We start from the raw sequence: 17,990 nt of genomic DNA on the forward strand, positions 1-17,990 counted from the left end.
CTCTACCCCATGCATAATTTTATAGACTTCAATCATATCCCCCCTCAGACGTCTCCTCTCCAAACTAAAGAGTCCCAAACACTGCAGCCTCTCCTCATAAGGAAGGTGCTCCAATCTTGATCCTCCTGGACCTGAGATTGCAAATGCCTTAGCAGACCAGGTGCTCAGAAGCAGCAGCAGCAGCAGGTCCTTGCTTTCACATCCTGCATGTGAGCTCCCAAAGGCACCTGGTGGGCCACTGCGAGTAGAAGAGTGCTGGATTAGATGGACTCTGGTCTGATCCAGCAGGCTAGTTCTTATGTTCTTATGCTGGCATGGCCAATTGGCCATGCCAGCAGGGGCTGATGGGAATAGTAGTCCATGAACATCTGAAGCGCCAGAGTTGGACACCCCTGCGCTATCTCAACTGATCTCCAGGCTAAAGAGATCAGCACCTGGAGAAAACGACTGCTTTGGAAGGTGGACTCTATGGTATTATGCCTCACAGAAATCCCTCCCACCGCAAACCCCACCCTCCACAGGCTCCACCAGGTATTTCCCAACTTGGAGCCGGCAACCCTATGTGGGCTTGTGAGCAGTTCCATGCAAAGGCCGTGGCGTATTTTTCTTCCCTCAACCAGACAATCCCTACGGAACCCCCGGTCGTCACTTACCAATGCCCATGATGTTGGGGTCACATCCAGATGCGTGATAAGCCACTATTCTGGCCAGAGGAGCGAGGCTGTGCTTTTTGACAGCCTCTTCGCTAGCAATGATCACGGCTCCGGCTCCATCGCAGACTCCCTGGAAACCGAAAGACATAAACAAACCCAATCTGGGCTGGGAAAGGTGTGCTCCTGTGGCTGATTCAAGATGGCGGCTTCTGCTTGAAACTACCAATTCTGACCTATAGAGGAACTAGGACTGCAGTGGAATGGAACAGTTCCGGAAGGGTGCTCTCGCAAGTCTACCAAACAATTATTTTAGGTATAATTCGGGCAACCAAAATGATAAAAGGTCTGGAATCCATGCCCTACGACAGTGATGGCGAACCTTTTCGAGACCGAGTGCCCAAACTGCAACCCCAAACCCACTTATTTACTGCAAAGTGCCAACATGGCAATTTAACCTGAATGCCGAGGTTTTAGTATGGAAAAAATGATTGGCTCCAAGGAGTGCGATACTCAGGAGTAAGCTTGGTCATAGTCGGTGGCTTTGCTTTGAAGCAACTGTGCAACACTTCGAACGGGTGAATCACAACCCTAGGTGGGTTTACTCAGAAGCAAGCCCCATTGCCAGCAACCGAGCTTACTGCCAGGTAAAGGATCACGCTTTCATTCTTCCCATGAAAATCAGCAGGGTTTAACAGCACTTAACAGTGTTACCTGCACTGCTTCCCCAAAACTAGGTCTTAGGTTTAATGCTAATAATCTCCCTGAAATAATTACACTGTTATCACATCACAAACTCTGTGCACGCGTGCCGACAGAGAGGGCTCTGAGTGCCACCTCTGGCACCCGTGCCATAGGTTCGCCACCACTGCCCTACGAAGACAGGCTTAGGGAGATGGGGGTGTTTAGTCTGGAGAAGCGAAGGTTAAGAGGTGACATGATAGCCATGTTTAAATATTTGAAGGGATGTCATGTTGAAGAGGGAGCAAGCTTGTTTTCTGCTGCTCCAGAGACCAGGACACGGAGTAATGGATTCAAGGTGCAGGAAAAGAGAGTCCACCTAAACATTAGGAAGAACTTTCTGACTGTCAGGGCTGTTCGACAGTGGAATTCACTGCCTTGGTGTGTGGTGGAGTCTCCTTCTTTGGAGGTTTAAAGAGAGGCTGGATGGCCATCTGTTGGGAGTGCTTAGATTGTATGTTCCTGCATGGCAGGGGGTTGGACTGGATGGACCTTGGGGTCTCTTCCAACTCTATGATTCAAGGCCATTGCTGGCTGGCTTTGCTTTCTGCACGACTCCCTTATAAGAGCTGGGGATGTTCAGTCTGGAGAAGTGAAGGTTAAGAGGTGACACGATAGCCATGTTTAAATATTTGAAGGGATGTCATGTTGAAGAGGGAGCAAGCTTGTTTTCTGCTGCTCCAGAGACTGGGACCAGGAGTAATGGGTTCAAGGTGCAGGAAAAGAGATTCCACCGAAACATTAGGAAGAACTTTCTGACTCTCAGGGTTGTTTAACAGTGGCACTGTCACTGTCTCAGAGAGTGGTGGGGTCTCCTTCTTCGGAGGTTTTTAAACAGAGGCTGGATGAACATTTGTCAGGAGAACTTTGATTGTGTGTTCCTGCATGGCACGGGGTTGGACTTGATGGCCCTTAGGGTCTCTTCCAACTCTATGATTCTATGATTTAATACTGCTTTTACTGCATCTTTGTAAGTCTAGTTTCTGCATCGTTTGTGGCATCCCTTGCCTTAAACAGTTTTGTCATTTGTATAATCAAATGTCTCTAATTCTCAATGTTGCCCCATCCGAGGATGCTTTAATCCAGAGATTGGGGTCTTGGACAGACAAGACAGATCTTTTAAGAAACCTGAGAAAACCTCAAAAAAGAACCAGGTTAACAGAAAAAAATCTGAAATTTTTACAGGAAAAAAATCTGAAATCTAAAGAACCCTCCAAATGAAACAGATTCACTCAGTGACTGTTGGTAGGCAACCACAACAGTACTGCCAGCCTTAAAGCACTGGTTTCTGCCAGTAAAAGGCAGGGCCCTTGACATGGCTGTTTTGGCCTTTGAGGGAGGACTCACTGGGGCCAAGTCTGGCAGCTGTCACCACAAAACTTGCAACCATACAACCCCCATGACCCATCTAGGCCTGACTGCATATTTCCAAGTTTTTGGAAAGTTGAACTCCAGCATCAGCTCTGGGGAAAAGGTGGCACAAAAATCCTAAACAACCGAAGGTGAGATTAATGAAGGATTCAGGAACATTTCCATTTATAAGAGCCACGCAAACAGTTCCCCAGTTGGATATTTCAAACCATGGTGCTCACTGAGGCATTTCCGGCGGTGACCGTCCCGTCTTTCTTGAAGACCGCAGGCAGCTTTCTCAAGTGCTCCAGGGTCGTCTCCGGCCGGGCATGTTCATCCCGATCCATGCTCTTCTTTTCTTTCTTGACTTTCACTTCTATGGGAGCCATCTCCGCCTTAAAGTAACCTGCTTCGTGAGCTGCAGCACAATAAGTGTCCAGCAGCAAAAAATTCAGGAGGGGAGGAACAAAAAAAGGGTATCAGTAAGTTACTAACAGAGACAGCGCAGTGGTGGTTAAGGGGTTGGAGTAGGACAGGGGTCTGCAACCTGCGACTCTCCAGATGTTCATGGACTACAATTCCCATCAGCCCTGCCAGCCCCTGGAATTGTAGTCCATGAACATCTGGAGAGCCGCAGGTTGCAGACTAGGATCTGGGAAACCTAGGTTCAAGTCCCCACTTTGCCATGGGTGCTTAATGGGTGACCCTGGACCAGTCCTGTGAAGAAATTGCATGCTGGGAGAAATTTTCAAGAGTGAACATTCTATCAGCGGCAGTTAAGGCAGTTGGGGAGAAATTTTCAAGAGTGAACATTCTATCAGCAGCAGTTAAGGCAGTTGGGGAGAAATTTTCAAGAGTGAACATTCTATCAGCGGCAGTTAAGGCAGTTGGGGAGAAATTTTCAAGAGTGAACATTCTATCAGCGGCAGTTAAGGCAGTTGGGGAGAAATTTTCAAGAGTGAACATTCTATCAGCGGCAGTTAAGGCAGTTGGGGAGAAATTTTCAAGAGTGAACATTCTATCAGCGGCAGTTAAGGCAGTTGGGGAGAAATTTTCAAGAGTGAACATTCTATCAGCGGCAGTTAAGGCAGTTAAGCTAAGCCCTCACACTGAAGGGGTTGAAAAAAGCTCTCTGGATATAGAAGTGTGCAGTTATGTGAGGACAGATTGTTTACAATTCAGCTAGGACTTGAAATGTGAAACAAATGAACTGTAACTAAAAGAGCTACTTGGTTTAGTGTCTATGGCCGTGGTGGTGAACCTTTGGCACTCCAGATGTTATGGACTACAATTCCCATCAGCCCCTGCCAGCATGGTCAATTTGTCATGCTGGCAGGGGCTGATGGGAATTTTAGTCCATAACATCTGGAGTGCCAAAGGTTCGCCACCACTGGTCTATGGTAACAAACTCAAGCTTCAGATAACATTATTTTGATTTTGGTCGTTTCTTGAGGAATATTTTACCTCACAATAAATGAAAAAAAATTTTTATTGGCTCTGAGTGCTTTATGTCAACCAAATCAGAATCCACGCAGTAGCAGAGAGTTCCTCTTGCTCTACTGGTCCCATACTCTCGGCCTTGACTCAGGCAAGACCTCCAAGGAATACCAGGGGCATGACATGGAGGCAGGCAGAAGTAAACCATCTCCAGCCTTGAAAACTGTATGGGGTTGCCATAAGTTGGTGGTGACTTGACGGTGCTTTACACATTAACAAGGGTCTAATGTGACCAATAGCTATATTCCCTCTCTTTTATCAGATTTCAGAATGGTATACTTTGATCTTTAGAAAGGCTGAAGCTATTGGTTTCCCCTTGGAATCACTCCTTATGCTCACAAAGGTGGAAGCCTTCAGACTAGTTAAGAATAGGCTCTTGGATCATGATTTTCATAATTTGACTCGTGCTGCCAAGACAACCTGTTCTCCGACTACATTATTAATCCCATGCGAGCGAGGAATTATGGCAGCATATCTTCGTCTGCTGATTAATCCCACCCAGAGGAGAGCCTTGGCTACTGCAAGATGTAATGTGCTGCCATCAGCTCTGCTGGAGGGAAGATGTAAGAATATGGAACGTTCTAAAAGAGTTTGTTCATGTGATCTGACTACGGTTGAAACACTTGACCATTCTTTGTTTCTATGCCCTAAATACAATAAGATACGCATGAAATACATGAATTCCATTTTCTTGCAATGTTCTCAGTGGCATGAGTGTTATAAGATACCCAATCTCCTGAACAGCTCTGAGGCGCTCTTTTGTGAAACTGTTGCAAATTTTATACTGGAAATTAGTAATTTTAACTGTATTTCTTAACCTTGTTTTGTTTTAAAATTTTGTCCTGTTTTATATGCCAATAAAGGCTTGTGTTGTATGAGGTGAACAAGAAACTGAAGCCTGTATCTAGTGCAGAGTTTGGTCCACAGTCTTCCCATCCAGCAAACGCCAGAGGCTTTCATTTCCCAAATGAGGGGAATGATTAAAACTACAGGGAATGATTGAGGGTTTGCAAAAACCGCTTCAGGAATCTGGCTATGGCAAATGTGCAGAAGAGGTGAGCTATTTTCTGGCGGTGGTGGGGGGTGAGTCCCCTCCTCCATTTTCTCATAACAACAACAGTGTGAGATAGGCCAGGCAGAGAGTTTGTGGTGAGTCCAAGGTCACCCAGGGAGGTTCCATGATAGTTGTGGGGCTCCAACCTAGAGTATAATTATTATGTACATATATATAAGCCGCCTCAAGTCCCTTGGAGAGATTGGTGAGATAGAAAGGTAATATATAATATAATAATAAAACCACCGCCCCAGGCCCACATCCAGCACTCTATCGACTACACGCCACTGGCACTCTGTGAGAAAGTAAACCTCTATCTGGACTGAACCATTTCAGACTGCAGGTGTGAAGTCACATGTTATTGAATCACTTCCATTAAAAACAGCCAGCGTGGTGAAGTGGTTCAGTGTGGTGGACTCTCATGTGGAGAACTGAGTTTGATTCCACACTCCTCCACAAGAGTGGTGAACTCTTATCTGGTGAACCAGGTTTGTTTCGCCTTCTCTGCATGAAGCCTCCTCTGCATGAAGCCTCTGGGTGACTATGATCCAGACACAGTTCTCTTAGAACTCTCTCAGCCCTACCAACCTCACAAGATGTCTGTTGTGAGGAGAGGAAGGGAAAGGACTTTGTGAACCCCAAAGAAGAGGAAGAAGAAGAGTTGGATTTATATTCCCTCTTTATCTCCTATAGGAGACTCAAAGGGGCTTACAAACTCCTTTCCCTTCCCCCCTCGCAACAAACACCCTGTGAGGTGGGTGGGGCTGAGAGAGCTCCAAAGAACTGTGACTAGCCCAAGGACACCCAGCTGGCGTGTGTTGGAGTGCACAAGCTAATCTGAATTCCCCAGATAAGCCTCCACAGCTCAGGCGGCAGAGCGGGGAATCAAACCCGGTTCCTCCAGATTAGAGTGCACCTGCTCTTAACCACTACGCCACTGCTGCTCCTTATGGTGGAGAAAAGTGGGGTGTAAAACCAATCCTTCTGCTTCTGCAAAGAAAATTACTATGATACAGTTCTTCTCTCAATCATCTAAGCTTTTAATGGGCAGAGGATTTTCTTCATATAGAGAAGTCCCCCTCTGCCATCTGAAGTGGAAAGCCCATACACAGCCTTTCTGGTTGTGGTGGGGGGTGCATCCCCTCCTCCCTCATCAGCGGAAACCAGGCCTTCAAATCAAACGGAGGGTTTGGTTCAAATCTGTAACACTGTTCACTAACCAGCCTTCCATCTCTGCTGAGTCTTCAACGCATAGTGGTCACAGTCTTCTCGTGTGATGTCATATTTTGCAGCCAGGTTTTCAGCTGTGAGTCCCATCGGGGTTTTAACATGCTGATCTGTTAGGCCTGCCCATAAGGTGTCTTCCAGCTGCCAGGGGAGTAGAGATGGGGAGAGAATCACATCACAGTAAAATAGCATAATTACAAGATACAATTACTTAGTGTGGAATTCTTTGTTTGTGACCCCTGTGTAGAAGAGTGTACAACCCCCCCCCCCATCCAATTCCCAAAGAACCCAAGGCACACAAAAAGCATGGCTGTCCTATATTTCTAGTGCTACGACTAACAAACTAATCCATAAGCATAGTTTTCCTCTGTGCTCACATTACACTAAACACACACACTAATATTTATTTGTAGAACTAGCATCCTGAAACACTTCTTAACAGGAAAAAGTTAGATCTCATAGCTATAGAGGTAATGCTAAAACATAAGAGCCCTCTTTGAAATGAAATGAAATAACTAGAGGCTAGAAGGGGGCAAAGGAGATTCTACCCAGTTCCCCTGTACAGGAACAGGTTGGGAAGAATGTGCCTTATATGGCTTGAGAAAGACTACTTTCAGACATTATGATAATCTGCAAAGATACCAAGAACAACCACAGCAAAGCACCCGATGCCCGAACCTTGAGATCTGCTCCCAATTTTGTTCCAAAGCGGATGTTTCTGACAGCGTACGGAGACTGGCTCATGCTTTCTGACCCACCACACAACACGACCTCCGATTCTTTGAGGCAGATTTCCTGTTTACAAACGACAAGTTAGATTAGTTATTCCCAAATTTCCTGGAAGTAGAGTTAGCAGGTGGCGTGGTGTAAGTTTGCAGATGATACCACCCAGAATTATGTAGAGATTGGTGTAGAACCGCCGGGATTCTTGTGAAGAGCTCAAAGCGAACCTTGATAAATTGGGTGGAGTGGGCTAAGAAGTGGCAAATGCAAAGTTCAATGTAGCCAAATGTAAAGTGATGCACATAGGGGCAAAAAATCCAGCCTTCACATGCACGCTACGAAGGGTCAGTGCTTATCAGTCGCAGACCAGGAAAGGGATTTGGGCGTCTTAGTTGATAGTTCCATGGGAATGTCAGCTCAATGCATGGCAGCTGTGAAAAAGGCAAACTCTATGCTGGGGATAATTAGGAAAGGAGTTGATAATAAAACTGCAAGGATTGTCATGCCCTTATATAAAGCCGTGGTGCAACCGCACTTGGAGTACTATGTTCAGTTCTGGTCGCCACATCTCAAAAAGGATATCGAAGAGACCCAACTAGCAAGCTTAAAGGACTGGGCTGTTGAAGGACAAAAGCAATTCAGCAAGATACATTTTTAAAAAACCAACAAACAGATTCTGTACCTGGCATCCGTTGGCAATGGACTGGAAACCTGACCCACACAGCCTGTTAACTGTCAGAGCTGGAACTGGGATCGGCACTCCGACACGCAGCCCGACGTGTCTGGCAATATAAGCCGCATCTGAAGAGCTCTGTGAGAAATTCAGGACAAAGAACTTGATTAATTCTGCAAAGAATGAGATGGCAGCAAAGGAGAGGGGCTGTGGCTCAGTGGTAGGGCATCTGCTTTGCATACGGAAGGACCCGGGTTCAATCCCTGGTATTTCTGGTTAAAAAAGATCAGATGGCAGCTGAAGTGAAAGAGTGCTGGTAATCACCTGTGCAAGCACCAGGTGAAACCCAGGGGGTTAAATTACTCTACTGGGTACCTGATTTGAGTAGTAAATATTTTCTTAATGTACAAACATTACCTGCTTCTAGAAAAATGAAAAAAAACAATTTAAAAGACTTTTTGTGGGACTGGATTATGCACCTTATTTCTATCTGCAATGAAATTAGCAAGAGGAAATGGAACGATTCTAAGGAAGGGAGTTTTTTATTTAATTCATCAGAAGAGAAGATGCTCCAGTTAATTTCTGGCTCCTGTGAAACAGGATCTACAATCCAAAACTAAAAACATAGGCTGATTCCGCTTGGGCCAAAAACAGCAGTGTGAAAACAGTGTGAAAATGGTGTAAAAGGGTTTAAAACGGTGTAAAAGGGTTTATACTATCTTCACACCGTTTTCACGCCACTGTTTTTGGCCCATGCGGAATCAGCCATAGAGACTGAGGCAGATGTAACTGTATGGATGTTTTCAGAGTCCTACCAACCTGGAGCCAGAGTGGTGTTGTGAGGAAGAGCGACAAACCTAATCTGGACAGCTGGGTTTGATTCCGCACCTCTCCAGGTGAGCGGCAGACTCTTATTTGTTTCCCTGCTCCTCCACATAAAGCCTGCTGAGTGACTTGGGTCAGACATAGTTTTCTCAGAACCCTCTCAGACCGTGTGGAGGCAGGCCATGATAAACCACCTCCAAATGCCCCTTCCCTTCAAAATGCTACCAGAAATCAGCTGTGACTTGACAACACACAGACACACACACACACACAACCAACCTGCATGACATTGCCAACAATCACGCTGTCAATGATTTCAGGAGACACTTTGCTGGCGGACAGAGCTGCCCGTGCTGCGAACTCTGAGAGGTCTGTGGCGGTGAAGTCCTTGAGGAGACCTCCATATGCCCCAAATGGGGTCCTCTTGGCAGAAACGATGAACACACCTGGAAGGCAAAGTGGGAAAGAATCCTTACATCTGGATTAGGAAGAAGACAAGCGGCATTTCATTTAATCACACAATAAAACCCCATTCCATAGTGGACGCTGACGGGTACGTTATGATTACAATTACTACCCGTGTTTCCCCGAATATAAGACAGTGTCTTATATTAATTTTTGCTCCCAAAGATGCGCTATGTCTTATTTTCAGGGGATGTTTTATTTTTCTGTGTTCTGTTTGTTGGGCATGCTTCCAAGCAAAAACTTTGCTACGTCTTACTTTCGGGGGATGCCTTATATTTTGCACTTCAGCAAAACCTCTACTATGTCTTATTTTCAGGGGATGTCTTATATTCGGGGAAACAGGGTACAAGAGATAGGTCCCTTCCGCACGGGCCATTTAAAGCAGGTTGCAGTCGGGGTAAAGTAACCCATTTTCCTGTTAACACATTTGCGTGCCTCTGTGCAGGTGGTGATCGGAGCCCACGGAATCAATGTGGGTTGCCATCGCGCCTTAGCCCACCGATGCGTAGCTACACAGGCATGCACAAGTGGACCCCCACAGCCATGCTGTCTCACAATACGACCCTTTGCACCTGTGTGGCTCCACAGATGTCATCCGGAAAAATTTTTTTTAAAGGAACACGCAGTCGAATAAAGCATCTCCCTGCCCGGGCATTTTAAAGCAGCTGCAGCCCAGGTTTTTAAAAAGACCCGTGGATAGCGCGATTCTTGAATAAGAAGAGTTTGGATTTATATCCCCCCTTTCTCTCCTGCAGGAGACTCAAAGGGGCTTACAATCTCCTTGCCCTTCCTCCCTCACAACAAACACCCTGTGAGGTGGGAGGAGCTGAGAGAGCTCCAAGAAGCTGTGACTAGCCCAAGGTCACCCAGCTGGCGTGTGTGGGAGTGCACAGGCTAATCTGAATCCCCCAGATAAGCCTCCACAGTTCAGGCAGCAGAGCTGGGAATCAAACCCGGTTCCTCCAGATTAGATACATGAGCTCTTAACCTCCTACGCCACTGCTGCTCTCGAATAACCCATTTTGGGGGGAAAAACACGAGGCAGACTCGCCTTGGGGCAGGATCCGTGTGAAGTCCCCCTCCAAAACATATTGTATGCCGTCCTAAACCTGCGTTTACTGGTCCGTGCAGAAGGGGCCAAGGAGTTGCCAACTCTGGGTTTGTAAATTTCTGAAATCTGGGGGTGGGTTTGAGGGAGGCAGAGTAAAATGCCATCCGGTCCACTGTTCAAAGCAGCCATTTTCGTCAGGAGATGTGGCATCAATAATTTCCAATAAATAAATAATGAATAAATAAGTAAAGTATGTAGTCTGGAGATCAGTTGGCATTCCAGGCGAAACACATCTTAAAGGTGCCTCTAAAGACGCCTGCCACAGATGCGAGCGAAACGTTAGGACAGTGGTGGCGAACCTGTGGCACGGGTGCCAGAAGTGGCACTCAGAGCCCTCTCTGTGGGCACACACAAACAGAGTGCTCCCTCCCACACACACACATATAGGCTGGCCCCGGCTACTGGGCTTGATTATTAGCATTAAACCTAAGACCTAGTTTTGGTGAGGCAGTGTAGGTAACCCTGTTAAGCGCTGTTAAGCCCCACTGATTTTCATGGGAAGAACTAAAGCTCAATCCTTTACCTGGGGGTAAGCTCGGTTGCTGGCAACGGGCTTGCTTCTGAGCAAACCCTCGCAGGGTCGTGATTCACCCGTTGGAAGAGTTGCACGGTTGCTTCAAAGCAAAGCCACCGACTACCACCAAGCTTACTTCTGAGTAACGCACACCTTGGAGCCAACCGTTTTTTTTTTAAACTAGAACCTCAGTATTCAAGTTAAATTGTCGTGTTGGCACTTTGCGATAAATAAGTGGGTTTTGAGTTGCAATTCGGGCACTCAGTCTTGAAAAGGTTCGCTATCACTGCGTTAGGAGCTGAAACCACACAGCCTGGAAAAACCCACAACAGCCAGTTATTGTATTATTATATAACCCTGCCTTTGTATGAGACCCTGCCTTTCTCTCCAATGGGACCCCAAAGCCGCTTCCACAGTTCTCCTGCCTCCATTTTATCCTCATGAAAACCTTTTGAGGTATGTTACGCTGAGAAACCGTAACCGTCACCCCGCAAACTTCCATGGCAAAAGTGGAGCGGCAAACTTGGGTCTCTCAGACATTAGTCCGACAACTCTGAACCCCTATACCATACTGGCTCTAGAGCGCAGGCGTCAAACTCGCGGCCCTCCAGATGTTATGGACTACAGCTCCCATCATCCCCTGCCAGCATGATGCTGGCAGGGGATGATGGGAGCTGTAGTCCATAACATCTGGAGGGCCGCGAGTTTGACACCTATGCTCTAGCGAGAGATCACTAAAACTCCCCCTCTAATCAAAAAGCAAGCTTGGGAGTGCCTCAAACTTTGGACTTACAAGAGTAAATATTAACAACCTCTATCAAGTAACCTTTGGAAGCGGGCTTGTTCTCAAACACAAGTGGACTCGCTGAGTCTTGCAATTCCATTATTACCAGAGGAAATTATCTTGGATCTAAAAAATTTTCAGCCTTAGGTTTGTGACAAAAACTTCCCTCAGTGCCTGTTGCAATAACGTTACAGACTTCGGTCTACACCAGGGGTAGGGAACCTTTAACACTCAAAGAGCCATTTGGACCCGTTTTCCACGGGAAAAGAAAACACTTGGAGCCGCAAATAATTTTTGACATTTAAAATAAAGATAACACTATATATATAGGGTTTTTTTAACCTTTTACTCCGCTCATTCTGAGAAGCGCATGGATGCACCCGCCCTGCTGCCTGCAGGGCGGGCAAGGATGAAGCCGGCGGCTCGGCCTTGCCGGCTGCCGGGAAAGCACCCGCCCCGCTCCAACGGGGCGGGCAAGAGGGGAAGCCCACGGCGCAGCCCAGCCGACTGTGGGCAGTTGGTGCGCCCGCCCTGCTGCCTGCAGGGCGGGTAAGAATGGGGCCGGCGGCTTGGCTCGTGGAGCCACAGTGCAAGGGCAGAAGAGCCTCCATTTTATCCGAGCCGCAGGTTCCCTACCCCTGGTCTACACCAAAGGGGTGTCCACAAAGTCAATTCCAGCCAGTTTATTGAACACATGAAGTTGCCTTACGTGAGAAAAACAGAATGAAGACATGGACAAGTTATGAGAATTGGATGAAGGAGACGGGAGTCAAAGAAGACATATGGATAAGAAGACAACAACGAATGAACTTACTGCTGTTTGGTTAAAGAAAAGTAAAACATAATATTAGGGGAGGGTGGGAGGAAAAAAAGGGAAAATGTATTGTTTGGAAATTATATCAGAAAGATTTATTTATTTATTTATTTGTCTATTAATTAAATGTATAGGCCGCCTCATCCCCGAAGGGCTCGAGGGTAGTCTTGGTAGTCTTTGCTGTGATCAGTACGGTAGAGTGGTTCAGATGTCAGACTAAGATGTGGGAGACTGAAGTTCAAAACCCCCATGAAGCTTTCTAGGTAATCTTGGCCCAGTTGGTGACATTCTTCCTGACCTACCTCATAGGGTTGTTGTGAGGATAAAGCGGAGGCTGCGGAGACCTCCGAGGAACACACAGGGTCCTGATGCAGAGGCAGGCAGACAGGCAACGGCAAACCATGTCTGAACCTCTCTTGCGTTGAAAACTCCACCATAGGTAGCCATAAACCAGCTGCGACTTAGCAATGAGCAAATAAACAAAAAATAGTTGGGAAATCAGTCAAGTCCAGATGCTTAACATGAATAGCCTCTGGCAAAACTGGTGGAGGAACTCTTACAACATAACTGCTGTGTGACGGAGGAAGCCCCAAGTTTGAACATCACCTGAGGCTGGAACCTGCTAGGTAGCTTTACTAGTAATAATACCTAGCATTTATAAAGCTCTGCTTCAGTGTTCAAAGCACTCCATAGATTTTGTTTCCATATAGCAAAGAAATATTGCACTGTAACCTTCATGACACAAGTATGGGGCAAGCCCCCCAACCCATGTCAAGGAAAAAAAGGGTATAACTATTCTTAAAAACAAACAAATCCATAATACTCAAATAGCATTCACATGTAGTCATTAAAAGATAAAAAAAGTAGCATCTTTTCCCCCTCAACAGTTCCAGTGGATTGCAAACTTATCCTTTCCATTTCCTTTCTCTGCTAAGCACGGGTGTCAACTGCCAGGAGAAAAGAATGCTCTGACCCTTTCGTACGAACTTAACAGGATGTTATTGGCCTAATTAGAAGAGACAATAATGCCAGGAAAAGTTGAAGGCACCAGGAAAAGAGGAAAACGCAACATGTGATGGATTGACTCCGTTAAGGAAGCCATGGCCCTCAGTTTGCAACTAGGGCAAAAATCACGTGGCAAAATCAGCAATTAGTAACCCCCTCTCGGCACACACAAATAATTAGTAACTGACACTCGGGAACCTGTGAGAACCTGCTGGATCCCACCTCTGGATCTGACTACTATAGTGACCCATATCTTTAAGTCTGGGGAGAAAAGGATAGCAAGTGTGCACCAGTAGGCACTGTTTCCACATGGGAAGTTATGATGTATCAGGACTCGCTCTTTACCTTCCAGTGCTCATCCACACAATGGGAACAACCCTTGTCTAACTTTTAGGGTGGGGTTGAGTGTGTGTCAAGTGGCAGCTGACTTATGGCAACCAGGTAGGGTTTTCAGGCAAGAGGCTAATGCCTTCCCCTGGACAGTGCCCCCCACCCATCCAAGTACTAACCAGGGCTGACCTTGCTTAGCAGGCAAACAGAGTAAAGCCACTAGAACTCCTTTCTGTTTGCCTTTGCTGTGACAGATCAGCTCCAGCGATCAATAAAATTGAATCGTTATATAAAAATAAAATAAAAATACATAAGCCAGCGATAGAATCAAAATGACACCATTTACACGGTTTATTCCCCTTCTTTGCAACAAACCCCAGAACGACGATTCTTAAACCGTTGCTTTCCCATTCTATTCCACACAGGTTTAAGGAATAGTGCTCTCTTGGCCCCAGGGCCAAGGATTTGGAGAAAGGAAAGAGGGAATGCTTATTCAATTTGCGGATGATGCTAAATTGGGAGGGGTACAAATTTTTGTTTGTTTGCTCTCTTGGCCCTAGGGCTCACATCTGCTTTTGCGGGCTGTTTCCCTCTACCCCCTTTCCCTCTGGATGGAGGATACACCACTGAGAAGCAGTGTCTGAGAACAAGATCTTGGGCTAAGGTGGCCAATAAATTAAAAAAATGACCAGTCAGTGTGATGCAGCGGCAAGAAAGGCTAATGCTATCTCGGGGGTGGGTGGGTGTATCAATAGGGGCATAACATCCAGATCGCTGGGTCTGGGAGAAGGGGCGTAGTTTGAAAACTTGCTCCGGGCTCTATTTCCCTTGCCTGTGGCTTCCCTTCACACGGAATCAAACCCACGTGGAGCACGGGAGTAGAGGAAAGCACGTCCGGACCACCACCCGGGGCATTGCAAAGTGTTGCATTGCAAAGTGTTGTACCAGCAAGGCAAAAGGCTGTAAAAAGGGGGGAATCTTACCTCGGAGCAAGGCCATGGCAGCGGGACTCTCCTGCCTGCTTGCAACAGAACCCGCCCACGGCTGCCTGCAGGAGGGACTGGGGCCAGCCCTTTCCTCCTCGCCCTTTCCCCTACTTCTTCCCCAGCCTGCTCGTCTGCAATGGCACATTCAGCACACCCTGCCCGCTTCCTCATTCCCCAGGAGGGGAGAGAAAGGAGCACCCGATGCCCAGGGGAAGTTGGCACGTGGTGGGGAGTGGGTGGCCAACCCTTTCCTTTTGCACGAGCCCCAAAGCATCCTGGCCATATTCACGGGGGTGGTGGTGGTGGTGAGATATTAATTCCCGCAGCAATGAATGGATTTGCAGGGGAAAAAAACGTGTTGTCATTTATCACTGCAAGAGTCTTTATCAGCATTTATCATTTCAGGAGCATTTATCAGCATTTTCAGCCTGCGCATGCGCGGCAGCTCTCCCACGGTGCGGGGAAAGGAGCGTAAAGGCAGCGGCGTGTTGCGCTCTGCACATTCGCGCCAAACGTTGCCATAGCAACCGGCAACGCGGCCTTTCCCCTGATAATAATAGTTCTAAATAATTATAAAAATAATCATTAATGCATACTCCCTCGTTTGATTGAAGAGGGAGCCAGCCAATAAGTGATGGACGTGCTGTTCAGTTCATTTAAATGCACCTCTCTCTAGGTGATCCCCCCCCCCCACCCTTTGAGGTGCAGTTTTAATTTTAGTTTTGTTGCTGTTTTAATTCGTGCAGACTTTCTGTGGTCAGCCCTAATTAAACCCACACACACACACACACACAAGCCCCTTCCGCACATGCCGAATAATGCACTTTCAGTCCACTTTCACAACTCTTTGAAAGTGGATTTTGCTGTTCCACACAGCAAAATCTAGCTGCAAAGTGGATTGAAAGTGCATTATTCTGCATGTGCGGAAGGGGCCCTTTAAGCTGCTGAAATTTTGGACAAGAAAATATACTTTAGATCAGTGGTTGCCAACCTGGGACAGGTGTACCCTGGAGGTATATGCGCCAGACTGTTGCGGGGAGGGGGTACACAAAAAAAGTTGCATAATGGGTGTAATAGGGGTGTAGAATTTTAGGGAAACGGGTTGCCAAGGGGTACGCGAGTGAAAAAAAAGGTTGGGAACAGTCATTCCCCCAAAGAGGCTTTTGTTATTTCCCCATTAAACTTCAGTTTCCCCATAGTTAGCATGGGTTCAGTTTGATATGTACACATATATAGTTATAGTGTTTTAAACCATATAGACACATATAGGTAGCCTTAAAAGTTAGCCTGCACAAAGAGTATTATATAAAATCATCTTAGCTAACATCCCTGATGAGGCTCAAAATCAGGTAAACACACAGGAATGCGGAGGTGCCAGAGAGAAGCCTGACACAGAGTCTAAGTTAAAAGAAAAGAGGCCTCTCAGAAAGAGAGGAGGGAGTTAGCTAGAAATTCACAAATAGATAAGGGTTAGCAGAAGACTTGATTGCTATAGAAACTTTGTACATGAGGTGTTTTTGACTCAAGTTACATTAAAAATATGAGATGGAAAGGTGTGGTAAGAGGTGGGATATGATGACCAGGTCTGTACGTCTACTTGACTCAACCCAATGAGCAAGGAGTGGGGAGGTATGTTTTTGTAACTATAAATTATGTCACACAGGCGCCAGCGCTTCGAACCGGCTCTCTGTCTGAAATTATTAGAAGAGAGTTTGAGTTCCCTCTTCTGCGCAGAATTGAAACAATAAAACTCTGAACACTAAAATAACCAAACAAAACTCTAGCTCTGTGCATAAAGCCCTGCCCTGTGCCTAACAAGTTCATTGTTAAGTCTTCTAAGGGAGGGTATTTTAGTTAGCCCCTGTCCCTTTAAGACATTTCCCAAAAGGCAGTCTTCCCTCTTTACTCAGCAATCCCCTGTTTTAGCTCCAGCCTGTCAGTCTGAGCAAGGTGCCAAGGGTAGCTGGAGACTGTAATATTCGTGATGTATATGGTGGTCCATAGTAGTGTATGGTGATATATAGAGCACAAGTTAAGGTTGACAGCGATTGGAACCAGACAAAGACTGAAGGAACTAAAAGGAAGCAAGACACAGTGGACTTTCTTGAAAGCAGCCAAGAGAAGTCTCAGTCTGCAGCTTAAAATCTGCTCAAGACAAGCAAGTACTCTGATTTAGACAGACCCAAGGGAGGAGTTAGGGTCTTGATTCTCTTAAGTAATAAACCTATTGTTGAACTGTTGAACCTGGCTTGTGTCTCCCCCCACTCTGTCCTAGCCAAGTACAGGCCACCAAAAACAGATTCACTTGGGGGACAGAACAGGAACCACTGTTGTAGAGCATCCATCTCATTATTTGAACCCCCTCTGCTTGAAAACCTAGGCACGACTTCAATTTCGATCCCATTGCAAAGGCTTTTTAGGCTTTTCACCATCCACATTTATATGGCCTTGGCCTGGGATCAGGAATGTTCATCAATCACTAGGTGCCTCCTTGACACAGACACTTGTTACAGTAACATGACTGAGCCTCTTCCTCCCACCTTATATATTTATATAGTTCAGTGCACAGCTCAATTTTAATGTAGGTGTTTATCATAAAGTTATTCTTCTTAATCGGTTATTGGTTGTGGTTACTTGTTTTAATTGTTTTTATGGTTAATGCTGGACACCGTCCTGAGCCCTTTGGGGTAGGGCGGTATATAAATTTGATGAAGCAAACAAACAAACAAACAAATGTAATTTTATGTTTTATTTTGTAAAAGAGGCACCATGTTGGAAAAAATTGAAAAAAGAGACACAAATCTTTTTGTGTTAATCATTAAGAATTTATTACAAGGTCTTAATGTTTGTGAGTACAATAATATATGTCCAGAAGTCATTTATTATGTTATAATAGATAATATGGTTTCTCATTCAGTTATTTTGTGCTTATGTTTTTATAATGCGACCATAGAAGGTGTTCACGAGGCTTAACCTAACCCGGGGGTTAGCTATCCCCTTGTATATTGTATACTTATCTTATATCCATGTAAAGAGGTTTTTTTTGTTTGAGTTATATCATTGTGAGTGCATAAAAATTATTGCTGTAGTAAAAATACCATTGTGAAGGTATGTGTGTGTTAAGCATTATTTAAGGAAACTGTGTTTCCTTACTGGAGCCTGAAAGGTACAGAATATTCTTTTTGATCCCCAGGTGATGACTAAAGATCTCCTGGGATACTTATCTCTGGGTCACATTATG

The 17,990-nt window shown here is 45.9% G+C and overlaps 1 protein-coding gene across 1 annotated transcript; it reads right to left on the bottom strand.

Annotated features, from left to right (window-relative positions):
- Positions 1-645: 645 nt before the first annotated feature.
- Positions 646-14,897, bottom strand: ACAA2 (acetyl-CoA acyltransferase 2). The gene is made up of 7 exons (XM_048503779.1): positions 14,747-14,897; positions 9,020-9,186; positions 7,925-8,053; positions 7,198-7,314; positions 6,513-6,660; positions 2,984-3,159; positions 646-783 (listed from the first exon to the last, which is right to left on the bottom strand). Exons 1-7 carry the CDS (start codon positions 14,892-14,894, stop codon positions 646-648), a joined length of 1,023 nt encoding a protein of 340 aa, XP_048359736.1. The 5' UTR covers positions 14,895-14,897.
- Positions 14,898-17,990: the final 3,093 nt, after the last annotated feature.

The sequence above is a fragment of the Sphaerodactylus townsendi genome, linkage group LG07, assembly GCF_021028975.2.
Source record: "Sphaerodactylus townsendi isolate TG3544 linkage group LG07, MPM_Stown_v2.3, whole genome shotgun sequence".
In the NCBI taxonomy this organism is placed as follows: domain Eukaryota; kingdom Metazoa; phylum Chordata; class Lepidosauria; order Squamata; family Sphaerodactylidae; genus Sphaerodactylus; species Sphaerodactylus townsendi.